This window comes from Pipistrellus kuhlii, unplaced genomic scaffold (genome assembly GCF_014108245.1).
Source record: "Pipistrellus kuhlii isolate mPipKuh1 unplaced genomic scaffold, mPipKuh1.p scaffold_m20_p_12, whole genome shotgun sequence".
Classification (NCBI taxonomy): domain Eukaryota; kingdom Metazoa; phylum Chordata; class Mammalia; order Chiroptera; family Vespertilionidae; genus Pipistrellus; species Pipistrellus kuhlii.
The window spans coordinates 30,223,904-30,240,753 of NW_023425427.1; the positions used below are offsets into that span (position 1 = coordinate 30,223,904).

Consider the following 16,850-nt stretch of genomic DNA (forward strand, 5'->3'; position numbering starts at 1 on the left):
AAAAATAGACATGTAATGAAACCAATTTTTCCAAAGGCTAATCGATGCAACAAGAATTAGATTCCTACAGCATCTCACCAACATTAAGCAATAGGCGTTGAATAAAATGAGTCATGTGAGGACCTGCTATACTCTACATTTTTTCTTTTCCTTCTCTGCTCCTGCTCCTCTCCTGTTACATTATTGTTGTTGTTTTTTGGGGGGAGATAGTGGTGTCTCAGTCTTTGCTATATAGTTAGTTTTACCCAATTATTTAACTCACTTGGGAAAAAGTTCTATTTCACAGGAGTGAGATTATGAACTGAGTTGTATATGCATATGTCCAGGCCCAACCCCCCAATGAGACTATTTGGAAACAGGGCCTTTAGGAGGTAATTAAAGATAAGTGAGGCTACAAGGGTGGGGCCTTAATCCTATAGGACTGACTTCATCAGAAGAGGAAGAGACCCCAGAGATCTCTGTCCATGAGTACACACACAGGAAAGGCCACGTGAGGGCACCCTGAGAAGATGCAATCTACATGCCAGGAAGGGAGGGTCCACAAGAAACCAATCCTAACAACACCTTGACCTTGGACTTCCAGCCTCCAGAGCTGTGAGAAATAAATGTATGTTGTTTAAGTCACTCAGTCTATAGTGTTTTGTAATGGCCACACAAGCAGACAAATCCAGGGGACCACACAATAGCCAGCCATCTTTTTGAAATCTAAATTGAATCGCTCTCTTCTCTGCTTAACACCTTTCAATGGCTTCCCATTGCCTTTATAGTAAAATCCCAAATGCTTCCTCTGGCCTGCTACCCCCATGACCCATCTCCCTCTCTAACTTCGTTCTCCTCCCTCTGGTGCCACCATGGAGAGTCCAGCTCTTTCCAAACTTGAGGTTCCCGCAGATGCCATCCCCTCTGCCTGGGTGACCCTCACTGTCCTGGCTAATTCCCACTTCCCTCAGAAGAGGATTCCCTGAATCCCCAACCAATATTTTCCCTCTATGCTCTCTGAGGACTCACTCTTCATTTCTTTTATTGCACTTACCACAGGTCCTAATGATGAGTTTATCTGTGTCTATATTTGTCTAATGTTTCTCCTGTCTATTGAAATGACTTGTCAGTCACACAGGACAAGTTTTATACCTGACTTGCTCACTACTGTATCTCCCACGAGTTAGTCTGGGCAAGATCAGAACAGGTTTTTGCAGGGCCTGTGCTTGTACAAGTTAAGCAACCTCTGAGAAAAAAAATACAAAATTACAAGTATTATATTGCAAAGGCCCCTTAAAAGGCAATTCTCCCCAGTGCCCAGTGTGCAAGTAATTGTTGAATAAATAATGAGACACCCCATGAGAACCATCCCATTAAAGTGATATGTAATCCAGATACAGGGAGCTCCAACTGCTTCCTAAGAGTCCCTTGTAGATACTCCATCAAGTGCCCACCAACATTTACAACAGCTTTTATCCTTCCCACAATATATATTTTTTCTCACAGTGAAATATCCATAGCATAAAATTTGCCATTTCGCTTCTTTTCAAGTGTACAATTCACTGGCATCTAGTTCATTCCCTATGCTGTACAACCTCCATTGTTATTTATTCCCAGCACATTTTCATCACCCCCAAAGGAGATTCTATACCCAGGAAATAGCAGCTCTCCATGTCCTCCTCTCAGCCTGTGGCCACCACTAATCATTTCGTCTATAAGTTTGCCTATTCTGAATATTTCATATAATTGGATTCTGGCTGCTTTTTAAAGGTACTTCTCCATTTAAAATGAAGAGCAAGATGATTTCCAAAGGCTTGGCATTAATTCATTGGCAAAAGTATCACTAGCCCAGCAACTTGAATTCCAGTTTTAAAAAAATGGTCAAATGCAAGATTAGCAATTGTCTTTGCCTCTTTACAGCTGCCTTCTTCTTCTTCTTCTTCTTTTTGAAGTCTTGGTAGATGTGAGATAAGAATGGAGAATGGAGCATGAACAGTGCCCCCACCCTGCCCATCTCCTCCATCCCCCTCCCCCAAGCCCTGGCTTACCTAGGCCTGACGTGTGGTCGCCAGTCCGATACATGTTTGGTTTCACTTTCACCCGGGCCCAGCCCGGACCTTCTTTGTCTTGGTAAAAGTTGCAGAGATCCTCCTCGAAATCGCAGCTGGCATCTATGGCACTGAAAGGAAGCTCTAAGCAAAGCAGAAGCAACATTAATGTGCACTTCACCCAAGGCTTTCCAAGGACATTACCCACTGACTGACAAATGCGTACACATTTGTACCAGGAGAAGTAAAACACATCACAATGTTTTTAACCCAATGGCACGCTGACAGGATAGCATCAGATCAACATGTCAGCATGGCAGGAAAATGGTTCTTTCCCTCCCTACAGGGATGGAAGGAAGACACTCCTTTCACATTCTATACAAAAATAGGGAAGTGCCAGACTTCAAGAGAAATTACTTTTCATGCTGTAGAGAGTGTGAACATTTATTCATACACTTCTTGGCAATTCAAAATTCATCCATACAAAATTAAAAGGAAAGAGAAAAGACAGGGATTTTAGGAAATCCTTAATTTCACTTTAAGACAGATACTTTAGAAATAATATTTTCCAGAGAGAAATTTTTTCTTGTTGATCAATCCCTGTGGCAGAAGCGCAGCCACCGACTGTTTATAATTGACATTCTTAGCAGAAGCTGATCTTCGGGGAGAAAATCATTACTCAGTATAAATCACACTGAGCAAAAAGATATACCAGTTCTGTCACCGATACTGCTATTCTTCTTTTTTTCTTTTTCTTTTTTCTGAGTTCCAGTATCATTTACCTTGGTTTATAAATGCCCTCTCATTCCAGATTGCCGGAGGGAATGGCATATAAATTATTTCTGTTCTTTTAAGAATAACTTAGTCCTAGCAACAAATTATTGCAGACCTCACTGTGAAGCAGACTTTGGGACACATTCAATGTAGCTGAGTGGGATCCTGTGCTGCATGCTGACATTCCAGTGCTGGTGCAACCTTTTAGGGCAAGAGAGAGGGGGCACTGTTCTGAATCCCTGGAAAACCCCCCTTAGAGGAACACTGGAGTTCTCAGAGCTGTGATCTAGCGAAACAGGGAGCTATTTAGGGACAAAGGCTAGTATACTCTTAATTTATCAATTTTCAAAGCAAGAAAACATTCAAGTGGACCCAGGAACTGGCCCAGATTAAGGGGACAAGAGAGACAGGACAACTTGGTACAGGAAACCAACAGTTATAAATGACATTATTGGGGGCATTGGCAAATTAGTATACGGACTATACTTTCATTGATAGTATTCTATCAGCATTAAGTTTCCTGAAGTTAATCATGTTGCAGAGCATGTTTGGTTTTAGGAAACACAGATCGAAGTATTTAAGGGTAAAGGGTCTTAATGTCCACAACCTATTCTTAAATGGTTGATAAAGCAGATGTGGCTAATTGTTAACAATCTGTAGATCTGGGTGAAGAGTACACAAGAATTCTTGATAGAATTCTTGCAAATTTTGTCTGAGTTTGAAATGATACAAAACAACCCAGTTCTAAAAACACTAAATTAAAAAAGAAAACAAAAAACACAGTGACTAACATTACAAAGAAGAGGATAGGAATGCTCCCCCGCACTGGGAACCTGACAGTGTGTTTGGAACCCTACAGGTGCAGAGAAAGAGCACCCGCTGAGCCAGGCAGAAGAAAAGGGAGTGACTGGAGGCCTCTGCTCCAGGACCAGTAGGTTAGCCACGCACTGCTCGGCCTGCCTGTCAGCATCAGGGAGTATCTTTAGGACATGGAGACAGTCTTTCAAAAATGAAAATGATGTCATACAAACAAGGACCCTTTGACATCCCCTTATGGAGATTTGGTGCCATGGGAAACCCTGTGACTGTCTCCAGTCTTAGTCATCCCTCTGCTACCCAGTAATGAAAAAAAAAGAAAGAAAGAAAGAAAGAAAGAAAGAAAGAAAGAAAGAAAGAAAGAAAGAAAGAAAGAAAGAAAGGAAGGAAGGAAGGAAGGAAGGAAGGAAGGAAGGAAGGAAGGAAGGAAAGAAGAAAATTTAAAAATCTACAGAAAATGGCATGGCATTCCGCAAAGTCATGCTCAATGAGAATGGCAGGTCAGTGATATTACTCATCAGGAATACATAGCACGGAACATGCCCCTGGGAGGCCACAAGAGAACCATAACCCATTTATTAGGTATTTAGAAGAGGGTGGGAGGTGGTATGAAAACTTCAAAGGAAGCAAGGATCATCTCTCTCCATGGTCACCAACTGAGTCATACAAAAAATATTTTTCTGAGGATGAGATTATATTCTTTTGCTAAATATTCAGTCTTAGAAATGGATTTGTCCAGGACCCTGAGAGAGGTCTGATAAAACAAAAATCTCAAAAGCATAGTTCAGAGCCTAAATCCTTTCCACCCAGAATGTTTTTTTCAACCGTGAGATAGTCTCTAATTCCTGAAGATGGGGCCAGAAGGCCTGTTTGTGGCCTGACATGAGCTCCTCAGAGATCTGAGGGGGGAAATGCCTTTGCCTCAGGCTAGTTTCAGAAGCACCTGGTCAGCTGGTGGTCACAACTGAGCTGCTGGGAAGTCTTAATGACATATTTGAAGCACAGGAAGGATCAGGCAGATGGAAGTCCCCCGGCAGCAACTGATCAGAAAACAAAGTCCCTAGCAAGGCACCAATAGCATTAAAATGTAAGATTTTGTTAATCCCTTGCCTTCTGACATTTGAACTTTTTAGAAATGAGAGGCTTTAAAGATAATCTAATCAGACCCAGGGTTACTGCAGTTGGAGAAGAACTGGTGTGAGCGTTTCTCATCATTTGCTCTGCTCCTTGGAGTTCATGGTGATGAACACAATATTTGTCCTAGAGATTTAGAAGCTCCCCAGGCCCTGTGCAGCTAGAGGGATTTGGGTGCCATGTGCTCGCTAGGCTGCTGAATTAGCACAGTAATTGTGTTTAGCACCAGCCAGCTAGGCCGAGACAACTCAAAGCTGGCTTGGGGAAGAGAGTGAGTGGGACCTGGCACCAGGCCAAGGAATCATGACAGAGCAGAGGCTGGGGAGACCAGGCTGGGGAGACGCTGGAGGGCCTCTGAGCTAAGGATGGCTACGGCAACTTCAGCTGTAACCATGGCAACAACTGGAGCCAGGTTTCCAATGGAACAAGACGTCTGGTTAGTGCATTGTTATTGGTGAATAACAAGATCGGTCAAGATTGGGAATCAAGCCCAGTTAGACCCCTCCCAAACCCTGGCCTTGGTATGGGGTGGACCCAGCCTCAGAATAGTGAAGCTTTTAGTTTGAGGTTGAGTGGTAAGGCACTATTCCTAGAAGTGAATGGAATCACCTGTCAGGCATTCAAGATTTACAGCCTAAAAGGAGAGCTTCTTCCTATGATCCGGAGTCTAGATCTAATGGCGGAAGGGAGGTAGTCTGTGGGTGGGAAAGGCAAGTGCTGGAACCCATGGTGGGAGGAGTGGGGTGGTCTCTGTCCTCTGGAGCACCCTGGAAATACTCAGGGAGCAACACGACATTGGTGTGTAACCCCCGTGACACTGTGATGGTTTTCAGGTCGGGCAAACTGGATTAAATCTAAGCCCAGCCAGATGGTGGAGAGCAGATGTTTTGTGTGTGGAATTAATTCCTGTCTTGGCCCCCTAGGGAGGTGAGGGGAGATGGTAGATCCAGCTGGGAGAAGCACAGACAATAAGTCTGGAGCTAACCAAGATAAAGAAGAAGAAAAAAATGTTGGCACCTGTTATGAAACAGAAGGGCATAAACTATGTGAAAAATGTGAGATGAAGTAGGAAAACGAAAGGGCTCAGCTTCTAAGACTCCGACTCTGGCTCACAGCTGCTAGATGAAAGGCACACGCAGGCTCCGGCTCCCACATCCATTAGGACAGTGTGGCCTTCGCTGGTTCTCTTTAGTTTCAATCTGAGCCCCTGCTCTCCAGAGAATGGATGGGAGTGTTTCGAAAATTAACTAAATTATATTAAGTTTCATAACCAAGCAGTTTCTGTGTGCCACAGTCTGCTGAGGCCTTCATACATACTAACTCAGCAGTCTTTCTGACAACACCATGGAACAGGTTCTTCCATCCTCGTCGTATACATGTGGAAAGAGTCACAGAGAGGTTAATTAACAAGCCCACGGCCACACAGTTTGCAAGTGGCAGCGTAGGGATGTGAATCCAAAGTCCTGGCTCTCAAGCATACTGCCATGATCACGTGTTTAAACCATTTGAAAGCGAAGTTGATATGTTGGGAGGTTCTGAAGGCCAATTTGGAGTCTTGGTTAACCCAACTATAGGGTGTCCCTCCAAAATGTGAACATATCAATTGATAGCTCAATTGATGTTTCTTTCTTTTCAAATTTAACCCATTGGAGTTAATACTTATTCAAAGTGTGTATACATTTATTTGCAATACCTTGTATATAAGAATGTGGAGGAAGGGTCTTTATGTGGGCTGGATTTTACAGACTGACGGGCCACCAGCCCTTTTAATACATTGTCCTTATTTGAAATAATGTTGGGATCTTTCTCTTCTAGTCATCATTCAGTAGAAAAGAACACACATACATATATTCTGTATTTTTTTTTTAAAGGGAAAGTATTTCCAAAGTGGCTTAGTAGATTCTATGACCTCCCAGCTGCCTCTTCATTCCAGCCTCCAGCCAATACAGATAATGAATAAACACCTCCTTTTGCACACATGTCACTTGCAAATATAAAACGTTCAATATAAACACCTAGTGACAAAGAAAAATCTTCTAAAAATAATGATAATGAGGTTGTAAAACTACTATCAATATCATTGAGATACTAGCTGGAGATGGGATTAGGGAGCAATCAGATTTAGAGAAGTAAACAATTTTGCCTTCTGTGTTCTGCTAAAATAAGAGACTCTTTTAGTCTTTTATTACAGTTTAGATTCAATAATTTTAATGAACATACACAAATTCAGTCTAGCTCTTTCCATTTCTCTAGCTTTTATTTAAAAATTAGAATCAGTAAAAATAATATTTGGTTTTATCAAATTAGTATGTTTCTCTCTAACTCAGGGATAACAGGTTAGCCTGATAGAAAGTATTATCTTTCTTGAAAGTCCCCTTGCTTGTTGAATATATCTGGAACCATATTAAGTTAGATATGAATGCTATCTTTAGGAAATTCTTAAATTTAAAAATGTACTTTCCATAGTCCATAACCCAAAAGAAGGGCTCAAAAATAAAATGGGAAGACTACAGTATCTCCTTGGGGCCCCTCAAAGAAACAGAGTCACTAAAATATAAGGTCAATTGCATTTATCTGGGTTATCTTTAATACAGTGTCAGACTTCTTATTCTAAAACATGTTTTCTAATTCACATTGAAATGGTTTGCTTACCAATTTTTCCAAAAAGTAAACATTTCTTCTTTTCCAATCACCAAGTTTATAGAAATGATAAAATTAGCCATGATAAAGTAACCTGAGGGTTCACTTAGAAGGAGAATTTAAATTGAGTACATAATATTTAACAAAAAACCATCATATAACAATATCTTTAAACATGAGGGCATTTATAGGTCTTGGATACATAACATTGGAAAAAGTTTCCATAATTCTACTCAGTAGATTTTGAAATATTTCCTACCTACCCACCCACCTGTTTATGAACTCAAGATATCCATTAAAGAGAAAGATGTGGAAAGAATGAGTATCATTTTCTAATTGGTAGGAAGATGAAAGCTCCTTAGTACCTGACAAGGGCCTGTGGTGTCAGAAAAATTAGATTCACTCTGTGAGAAGAAATAAAGGGTAATATCACCAATAAAGTGACTATTCAGTTAAGTAATTTTTTAAAGGATGAGATCATAGAAAATGTAAGGAAATGAGAAAGAATTAAGACAAGTCCTGACCATAGGCATCTATTGAGAAGGAAGATTCCAAATGTAAAGGAAAAGAATGCTTACCTGTCTGATTTTGGCAGTGCACGGGAGAGAAGGAAATATCGTCCAGGGCAACATATCCTCCTTTGGGACCATTGAAAGCAACTTCAAAAATAAGCTGCAGAGGAAAATGACAGGGTGTGCTCCAGCTCCACAAATATCCTCTTAGGTTTAAGTGCTCTTAACCATGATGTAAAATGATGTGTCTATAAGCCAGGAGATGCCAAGTTATAGGTACTTAGGGAATCATGTCCCTAAATAGAGGAGTTTGGGCAGCTCCCTCCTCAACCCACAGTCCCTTTTAAGAAAAGCAAATACTAAGCCCTAAGTTAAATTTTATAGGTGAACTTTGCCCTCTCCCTTGAGCGTCAGCTAAAATACCGATATCACTTTCCGATAGAATTCCAGAAGTGACAGTTTGCATTATGAGCTTCAGCTAAAGACACAATAGGCTATTTGCAGAAAGTAGGTTAGGTTCTCTCCCTGCACTTCACAGAGAACTACGCCCCTCTAAGACCTCTGCCTTTTTCATACGTGAAATTCTATGTGAGGGTCCTAGACAAAGATGATGCAATCAATTCTCCTAATAGATAAGGCTCAGAAATTCTATACATAGATGTTAAAATTCCAGGAATGTCTGAATGGTTAGGAAGAACATGTTAGTGCATTATCCCCTTTAATTTTGCTCTTTGACACCAACTCTGAGTTCAATCAACCACCTCCTGCCTGTGACCAGGGGGATCAGGTGTGCTGAGCACAGCATTCACCTGTATTGGGAAAACCACCCACGGGTGAAGTCCACTCTTGTGAATTGATAACAGTGTTGAGTATGAACTGAAACTCAAATGCCTACAAAAACCAAATAGGTCATGACCTGGGGAGATGGAGTAAGGAAGGGTGCCGATGGTGGTGAAAAGGCTTTGGCTGCAACGTTGTCAGTTGCTGTCGTGTGGGAAGTCAGGCCTAATATGTCTGGATCTACCAAACTGTCAAGAGGACCTGGATCTCTAGATTTTTACTTGAAATCTTTGGATATTTTTTAATGTTGGTAATTAAACATTAAAACAAACAAGCAAAAACAAAAACCTCTACAGCAGCTAGGAAAATCATTGTGGACTAGGTTTGACCCACAGGCTTCTAGTTTCAGCCTCTTCTGAACAGAATAGTGTCTTGGAGGCAGACAGACCAGAGTTCAAATCCCATTTCCATTGGTTAAAAGCTCAGTGACCTTGCTAAACTTCCTGGGGCCTCCTTTTTCTTATTTATAAAATAAGCATAATAACACCGACCTTGTATGACTGTTGAGATTTAATGAGAAGATGTACATAAAGATCAGAGCATGCAGTCAGGTGCACAATGAGCTCTGAATTAAACTCCTGCCTTTTTCTTGGGTTGACCCTGAGCCCAGTTAGCCACTAATTAGTTTGAGCAGGCCCCTTCTCTCCTCTGGATCTCAGTTTCTTCATTTTTTTGGGGGGGAAAAAAAGCGTTTGGACAAGATGATTCCTAAGGTCCCTTTCAGCTTAACCACAGTGGTCCTGCAGAGGCCCAGGACCTGGACTTGGCAGAATCCAAGAAGGGCCTGGAAGTTTACTTCTGGCAAGGCAAGCAGCACTGAAGACAAAGGGACAGATGTGGGCAAATGAGAAGGGGCAGATGACGCTTACACAGCGCTGGTCCATGAAAGCTGATAAAGGACTCGAATGGCAGGACTTATCTTACAGAGCAGGCCAAATGAGAATGATTATTTCGAATCAGAACATGCTGATATGCTCATCACAGCTCATGTGCCACTCTCTTGCTCAGAAAGAGGGCCTCAAATGTTTGTTTTCCTCTTTAAAGTTCATTGGGTAATACGGTGACATTAAATTCACTGTTTTCTGCAGGATACATTTCTCTTCCTGGCAATTACTGAGAGCAAATAATACAAGCATAATGAGTTTAGACTATGAGAGCAAATTACACGTGTGAATCAAAAGGATATATAGTGAAGTGTAGTAATGCCCAGTTTTGTTTTGTTTTGTTTTTTTTTTTTTAAAAAGGCAACTTCTCATCTAACAAATGTTGCCTAAGGAGTTTTGGTTAGAGGGAAAGAGTTGACAAAGAAAATGCTGTGTGTGTGTGTGTGTGTGTGTGTGTGAGAGAGAGAGAGAGAGAGAAAGAGAGAGAGAGAAAGAGAGAGAGAGAGAGAGAGAGAGAGAGAGAGAGAGAGAGCGCGCAAGCGCATGTGTGAGACTCATTTGACTTTAACATAAGGAAAAATTATTTCTGAAGCAGTATGTGCATTTCTCTTTCTCCATGTAACCCAAGCTTACACACTTTCCACTGAGCTGCAAGAGCAAACCGCGGCCTGGTCAGCCTTTGGGAGGGGCACAGTGCTCTTCCTAGGCTGTATTGGGAGGGGCGGGGAAGAAGGGGTCCTGAAGAGGGTCAGGGAGTGGCAGGCCATCGGGAGAAAGGACATGACAGAAACCAAGGCCCAACCAACCCTCTCTGAAACTCCACATCAGGCGAGCAGATGGCACCACCAAAAAGCACCCAGGGGATAATCCCCTCCTTTTGCACTTTCAAGGGGACAGGGAAAGAGACTGTAAAAAGCACAAAGTGAAAAGCAGGGGACAATGATAACTCGTGGCAACTAAGACTCTACTTATATCTCCAACTCTGCAACCCCACCATTGCCCCATGGATTCGAGAGGTCCCATGGATCCTCAGACAGAGATGGGCCTCTCCTGCAGCTTTCAGTCAGGTTTTAGTTCGGGGACTTTTCTAAGTGCCTGGCACTCACCAGCTGTGTGACCCAGATGAGACATATCAATCTCCTCAGACTCTCTTTCTTGTTGGCGATATGGAGATATTTTGTTTACCTCATTGGACTGTTGTAAGTACTATAGATATGTATTCATCTATATGCTTAGAAAAAAAGGTATTTCAAGGAAAAACACCAAATGTTTGTTGTTCTCATCTTTTTGTCGGGTTGGCCCTGCCTATTTTAGTTTGTTTTTGCTTTCCTAAATTTACTAATTCTTCTGCATTGGGCATTCATGACTCATGTAAAAGTTTTAAAACCAAAGCACCATTGTTTCAAATTCAGACCACAATCATAACTTTAGTTTTGATTTTTATGATTATTATTTATATTGTAAAGAAGAAAAGAAAAATACTTTTTTTTCTAGGAAGACTATTTCTTCAAATAAAGGAATAGAAATAACCTTACTTATAATACCCCTTTCATAACTGCTTGCAGGAATGAAAGTTCAAGACTGACTTTCACTTAGTAGGCATTGATCTTTTTTGTCCTTCCATGGTGCAAGGTTCAAAGAGAAGGTGAGCCCCCAAATCTAGTTGGTGACAGACTTCTCCATATCCATCCTTAGAAAAAACAGTCGTGTTAGAAAATGAAGGTGATAAAGGAGGAAGGCAGACAGGAATACAAAGAAGGGAGAGAAGTGAAGGGAACCGAGAAAGGGAAGAGAGAGAAAAAAAATGGGGTACAGCAGAGAAGAATGAGTGTGAGACTGTAGCATCTCCTGACCTGGATCCATCTCTGTGTGGGCAGTACCCTGCACTGTGGCCAGGACAGGACCCATGGGACACCTACCTCCATGGGGTACGGGGCACTGAACTCCACTTCCGCGAGGTTCCAGGCAGGATTCCCCGGGCTGTTGGTTTTCCAGATCTCCTCATAAACACCCGTCACATCCCGAGAATACAGGGAGAAGACGTTGTCATTCCCCTGCTGGAGTTGGTAATAAAACGACAGGCAGCCAGACATGGGGGCTGTGGTCATGGGGGAGATGAGCTGTGCCACCTCCTGGAAGTGCTTGATGTAAACCGAGTCCACGTACATGTAATGGCCTGGAGACCACAGAGAAAAGAAAACAGCGTCAGACAGGCTGGGGTTTTCAGAGGAAATGGTGAGATTCTGGGGTTCACTCAGAATCATCCAGTGGGAGTAATGGAGAGGAAGTGAATGAGTCATCGATGAGAGAAGTTTGGCTATGGGCTGATGAAGGGTGCACCTGGGAGATAAACACATGGAGTTTACTGTGCTCTGCTAAATGCAAGATGAGAACCATTCTTTTTATTTTCCTTGCATTTGACAGAAGTAAACATCCATATAGAAAGGTAGATATATCATCTGTTAAGTGCTTGAGTTATCCCAAGCTGAACACAGCTGTGGAAAGAAAACAGAACATTATCCCAGGGGACGCCCCCTGCCAAGCCTTCTTTGAGTTATAAGGATTCTAAGGACATGCCAAGTGTACCATCTGTTTCTAAAAAGGCACAGGGGACCTCCTATACATCTTTACAATATATACCAATGTCACTGTATATTCTTTGAGAAACTAAGATTTACAATTCATACTGGATGACAAGTTATACCTCTCTCATAGAACAAGTTAGGTCAATCAGCACTGCAGATAGGATTAGGGTTTGGAAGGTTGAACTTGTGATGCACTCTTTGAAGGCCTGGGTGGGCTCTGGACTCAGAGGCTGACCTTCAAGGCAGGCATTTTGGTGAAACTGAGAAAGGACGAGGCAGAATAGGGAGAGCCTGGATTTGGCAATGAAAGAACTAAGTTTGACTCCTGCTCTCTCTTACCAGCCCTGTGACCTCAAGCAAGTTACTGAATCTCTCTGGGCTTCAGTTCCTTAATCTCTAGAATGAGAATCAAATAGTTCTCTCATTGGATTGGTATGAGTATGAAATGAGATTATGTATATGAAGTCCTTGGCATGTGCCTGGCACATGGTAATTGCCCAACATAATTATAATGAGAGAAAATAATGTCACTAATGATTCTAACACCATGTTTTCCCCATGGTCTGTTTTATGTAAAGAGGAGCCATTATTATTAGCAATTCTGTCTGAATTTATTTAAGCAGCAATGACAAAGGAATGCTAGGCAACGCAGCTTCCACAGAATGGCCCTTCTATTTACAAGCTCAGAACAACTACAGCCTAATAATATCTTTGTCTTTATTACATTATGCCTGCTTAATTATGATTCCTCTTATCCTTGGCAAAACAGTGGTAAGGCTATTAGGAAGAATATATGCATTCACACACTGGATACTTACTTTGATCTAGCACACTGCCCAGTAGGTGATAGGCCCTCAACCCATGGTTATTCAGAGCATAAATATGGTCTCAGAAAGGTCCTCATGACAACAAGGTAAAGGAGAGAGATGGACAAATCAAAGCTTTCTTTCTCCTGGTAGCAAATTGTCCAATCCCTGAATAACCTTTCTTTCTTCCTTTCTTTCTTTCTTTCTTTCTTTCTTTCTTTCTTTCTTTCTTCTTTCTTTCTTTTTCCTTTTCTGTAGTGATAGAGTCTCGTTTATCATATAGATGCATCTCTCTCCTCCTCCCTTCCCTCCCTCCCTCCCTCCCTCCCTCCCTCCCTCCCTCCCTTCCTTCCTTCCTTCCTTCCTTCCTTCCTTCCTTCCTTCCTTCCTTCCTTCCTTCCTTCCTTCCTGTCTTTCTGTCTTTCTGTCTTTCTTTCTTTTAAAATGTATTTTATTGATTTTTTACAGAGAGGAAGACAGAGGGATAGAAAGTTAGAAACATCGATGAGAAACATCGATCAACCTTTCTGGTTTAAAGATAATTTCTTAAGTCATCTTGCCAAGCCATGCAACTGTGAATACATGGAGATCACAAATTCTGCTGCTCAGAGGAGCCAGCTAGGTCAGGTATATGACTGAAGTAGATTGGGTCAGGGAAAAAGACACCATAAAATATTATTGACTATATTCCCTATGCTGTACTTTCTATCCCTGTGACTATTCTGTAATTACAATTTGTGCTTATTAATTCCTTCACCTTTTTCATCCATCCCTCCACCCTTCCCCCCTCTCATCTTTACTTAGTCCCCTAAGTCCCTTCCCTCTGACAACTACCAGTTCTCCAGAGACGAAGTTTTTTGATAGTTTATTTTCAGAGAGGAAGTTTTTAATGCACTTCCTAATAATATGTCTTACCAATGAAACAATCTCTTTCTAAGACTGGGTAAACTGGGTAGAAGAGCTACCATGGAGGTGGGCTGCTGACATTTCCTACAAGTGAATTTGCTTCATGGACCACAACTGATTGACTGAGCCTCCAGCTATCTCATGTGTGGGTCTATGATGGCCGCAACACACTGGGCTGTTCTCAGCCAGTGACCAAGCACAGCAGGGGGACCAGAGCAGTGCCATTCTGTGTGACAGGGGCACTTCAATAACTCTCCAAAGGCTTCGCCCCTCTTTCACAGGCGGTGGCCTTCCAGCCTGTGCCGAAGGCTCTCCCATGGCTGTATTATGTCTTGTGGGGAACCAAGACATTCTCACCATCATGGGCTCCTTTCTCCATAAAACATACTAACATTATGTATATTTTACTAGAGGCCTGGTGCACGAATTTGTGCATGGGTGGGGTCCGTCTGGGTGGCCTGTGGGGACTGGGCCGAAACCCACAGTCCAACGCTTCCTGCAGCTCCTAACTGCCACTCCCACTCATCCCAGCCCCACTGTGCCTGCTGTGGGCTCGCGCCAATCAGTCCTGATCAGAAGAGGCTTGCACTGCCGTAGCAGTTCTCACCAGCCATGAACCCTGTGTCTGGCATCCTCTCAAGGGGAGTGGCCTACAGGATTGGGCTGATTCTGCTTTCCAACATCCCCTAAGGGGTCCCAGTTTGCGAGAGGGTGCAGGCCAGGGTGAGGGACCCCATTGGTGCACGATTGGGCTGTGAAGGGACCACAGGAGGGCTCCAGGGTATGTCCAGCTCATCTCACTCAGTCCTGATTGGCCAGACTCCAGCAGCAAGCTAACCTACTGGTTGGAGCATCTGCCCCCTGGTGATCAGTGTACATCATAGTGACTGATCAACCGGTCAACTGTCTGCCCCCTGGTGGTCTATGCACATCATAGTGACTGCTTGACCAGTTGACTGACTGACTCCTGGTGGTCAGTGTACGTCATAGTGAATGGTTGAGCATTTTTAGCATATCATTAGCATATCACACTTTGATTGGTTGTTCTGCCATTTGATCTATTTGCATGTTACCCTTTAATTATATGGGATGACTGCACTGGATAAAGATTAATATAATCCAGGCAGGACTTTTTGTATTTATTATGGCATTCATTTTTTTCTTTTTATTTTAAAATAAATAAAATATAAACATTCTCATAGATCTTGAAATATGTCATTGCTCCTGGGTGCATGTTTACTATGCCTAATGGATATATTGACATGGCCCAGTTACTCCAGTTCTATCCTTCCTTTACCCTCCATAGTCATTTCCCCCAATTAGTCTTTTTCACATCAGTCTCATCTTAGTGTCTGCTTCTTGGAGGACCGTTCTACCCAAGCTGAGGAACACCTCCAAAGACTCTCGGAGACTCTCAGTGAATCTGGGGGAGACCTCACATATCTACTTGTAATTATTCATTCTAATCTCAGAGTGCATGATAATTGTGCTTAGATGTCTCAGACCCTGTCCCATTCTGAATTATGTTCCTAACCATCTTCTTTAGAGGCTACTCACCTGCTGTGTGAGTAATATTTTAATCCCTGAATTTGCAGTTAAAGTCCCTCATTATCAACACATGTATGAGACACTAGACCAACTGAGCCAAAAATCACATTTCTGATCCAAAAAAACACCGGGCAAGCACAACGTGACCTGCCCAAAGTGAGTCAGAGAGGCTTTTGGGAATAAGAACAGGACTGCTGACAAGTCTCATATGAAACCACTAGACTAGACCACATCATTCATTCGCTGCCAATGTTGGGTACTATTTACTGAGCATCTGAATAAGACTAAGTTTTTCACTGGAAAACAAAAGGTAGCTCGTCATAAGTTTATCATCTCAGTTGAAGGCGTGGGGATGATTCAGAAATCCCCAGGTGTCTGCCCAGGCTGAGTATGTGTCATTGTTGGGCATAATTTGCTCTTAGCAATTGGCTGGATGGGTGCAGGCACCATTTTGTGTGCCTTTCCAAGGGTAATGGAGAAGTTACTGGAGTTCTTGGGGAATTATGTCTAGTGTCTGGTATTATGAGAATTTTCCTGCCAAGTTTAATGAGGTCAACTCTCTTATCTGGCTCTAGAGCCTCCAAAATTTCTGTGAGAGGCAAGTTTTATCAGATCCTTTAAGTTTGAATAGGATGAAACTAGGTATAGATGGACCTTATGTGAAGCTATACCTTGGATCATATAATCAACCAAATCATTGGGAATCCTATAGACCACAAAGACTTGTAAGAATTACATTTTAAACTGGAAATAAAAAAACCTATGAAGGGGACAAGGGTTGACCAATAAGATTAAAAAGTGAGAAGTTTGTTGCCACTCCTCTAAGGTCTGAGCTGCTTTGCTCCTCATTGTGGATTATATGCTAAAAGCCTTCAGTTTCAAGGGGAAAAGAAACCCCAACAATTTTCAGTTCTGCTGAAAGGTAAAAACGCTTAATGATGCCAGCCAAAGCCAAAGCCCCCCAGCGCCATGTCTGCAGTGGCCGCGCATGTGCACTTGCCTCTGAAGAGGACCTTCCCCCTGTCTTGAGCAGCCCCTGGATTAGCTCAACTTTTCATACGGAATCCATGGCCCCTGCTAGTTCACCATTTTCCCTTGAATTAAGAAAATAACTTCGAGGGAAGTCCCTGAACTTTGATTTCCAAACAGTCTGGCTAACCAGCATTCCACAAAGATCGCCCTTGGCTTGGCTGCCAGGCCAAAGGCGTCCTCTGACTCAGTTGTGATTCTGCCCCGCTGGCCACAGTTGTGCTCTGGTTGTAACGCCTGCGTCCGTGTCATGGTTGTTTGGACAAGCTGTCTCCCAGGTGAGGAGCAAGTTTGGTCTGCAGAGTCGTGTGCCAGCTGGAAACACCCCCTGATCTCCTGGCATTGTGAG

The 16,850-nt window shown here is 42.6% G+C and overlaps 1 protein-coding gene across 2 annotated transcripts in view; it reads right to left on the bottom strand.

Moving 5' to 3' along the window:
* MAMDC2 (MAM domain containing 2) overlaps nt 1-16,850 on the bottom strand; it is a 127,715-nt gene that overhangs the window by 36,233 nt on the left and 74,632 nt on the right. For both annotated transcript variants that reach the window (XR_004987174.2, XM_036433840.2), the window contains exons 6-8: nt 11,547-11,803; nt 7,970-8,063; nt 2,028-2,171 (exon numbers count right to left, since the gene is read on the bottom strand). Coding sequence is in view for 1 of the 2 variants with exons in the window: in XM_036433840.2 (XP_036289733.1) it covers nt 2,028-2,171; nt 7,970-8,063; nt 11,547-11,803 (495 nt within the window). In the remaining variant the exon portion in view is untranslated. The remainder of the gene's footprint in view (nt 1-2,027; nt 2,172-7,969; nt 8,064-11,546; nt 11,804-16,850) is intronic.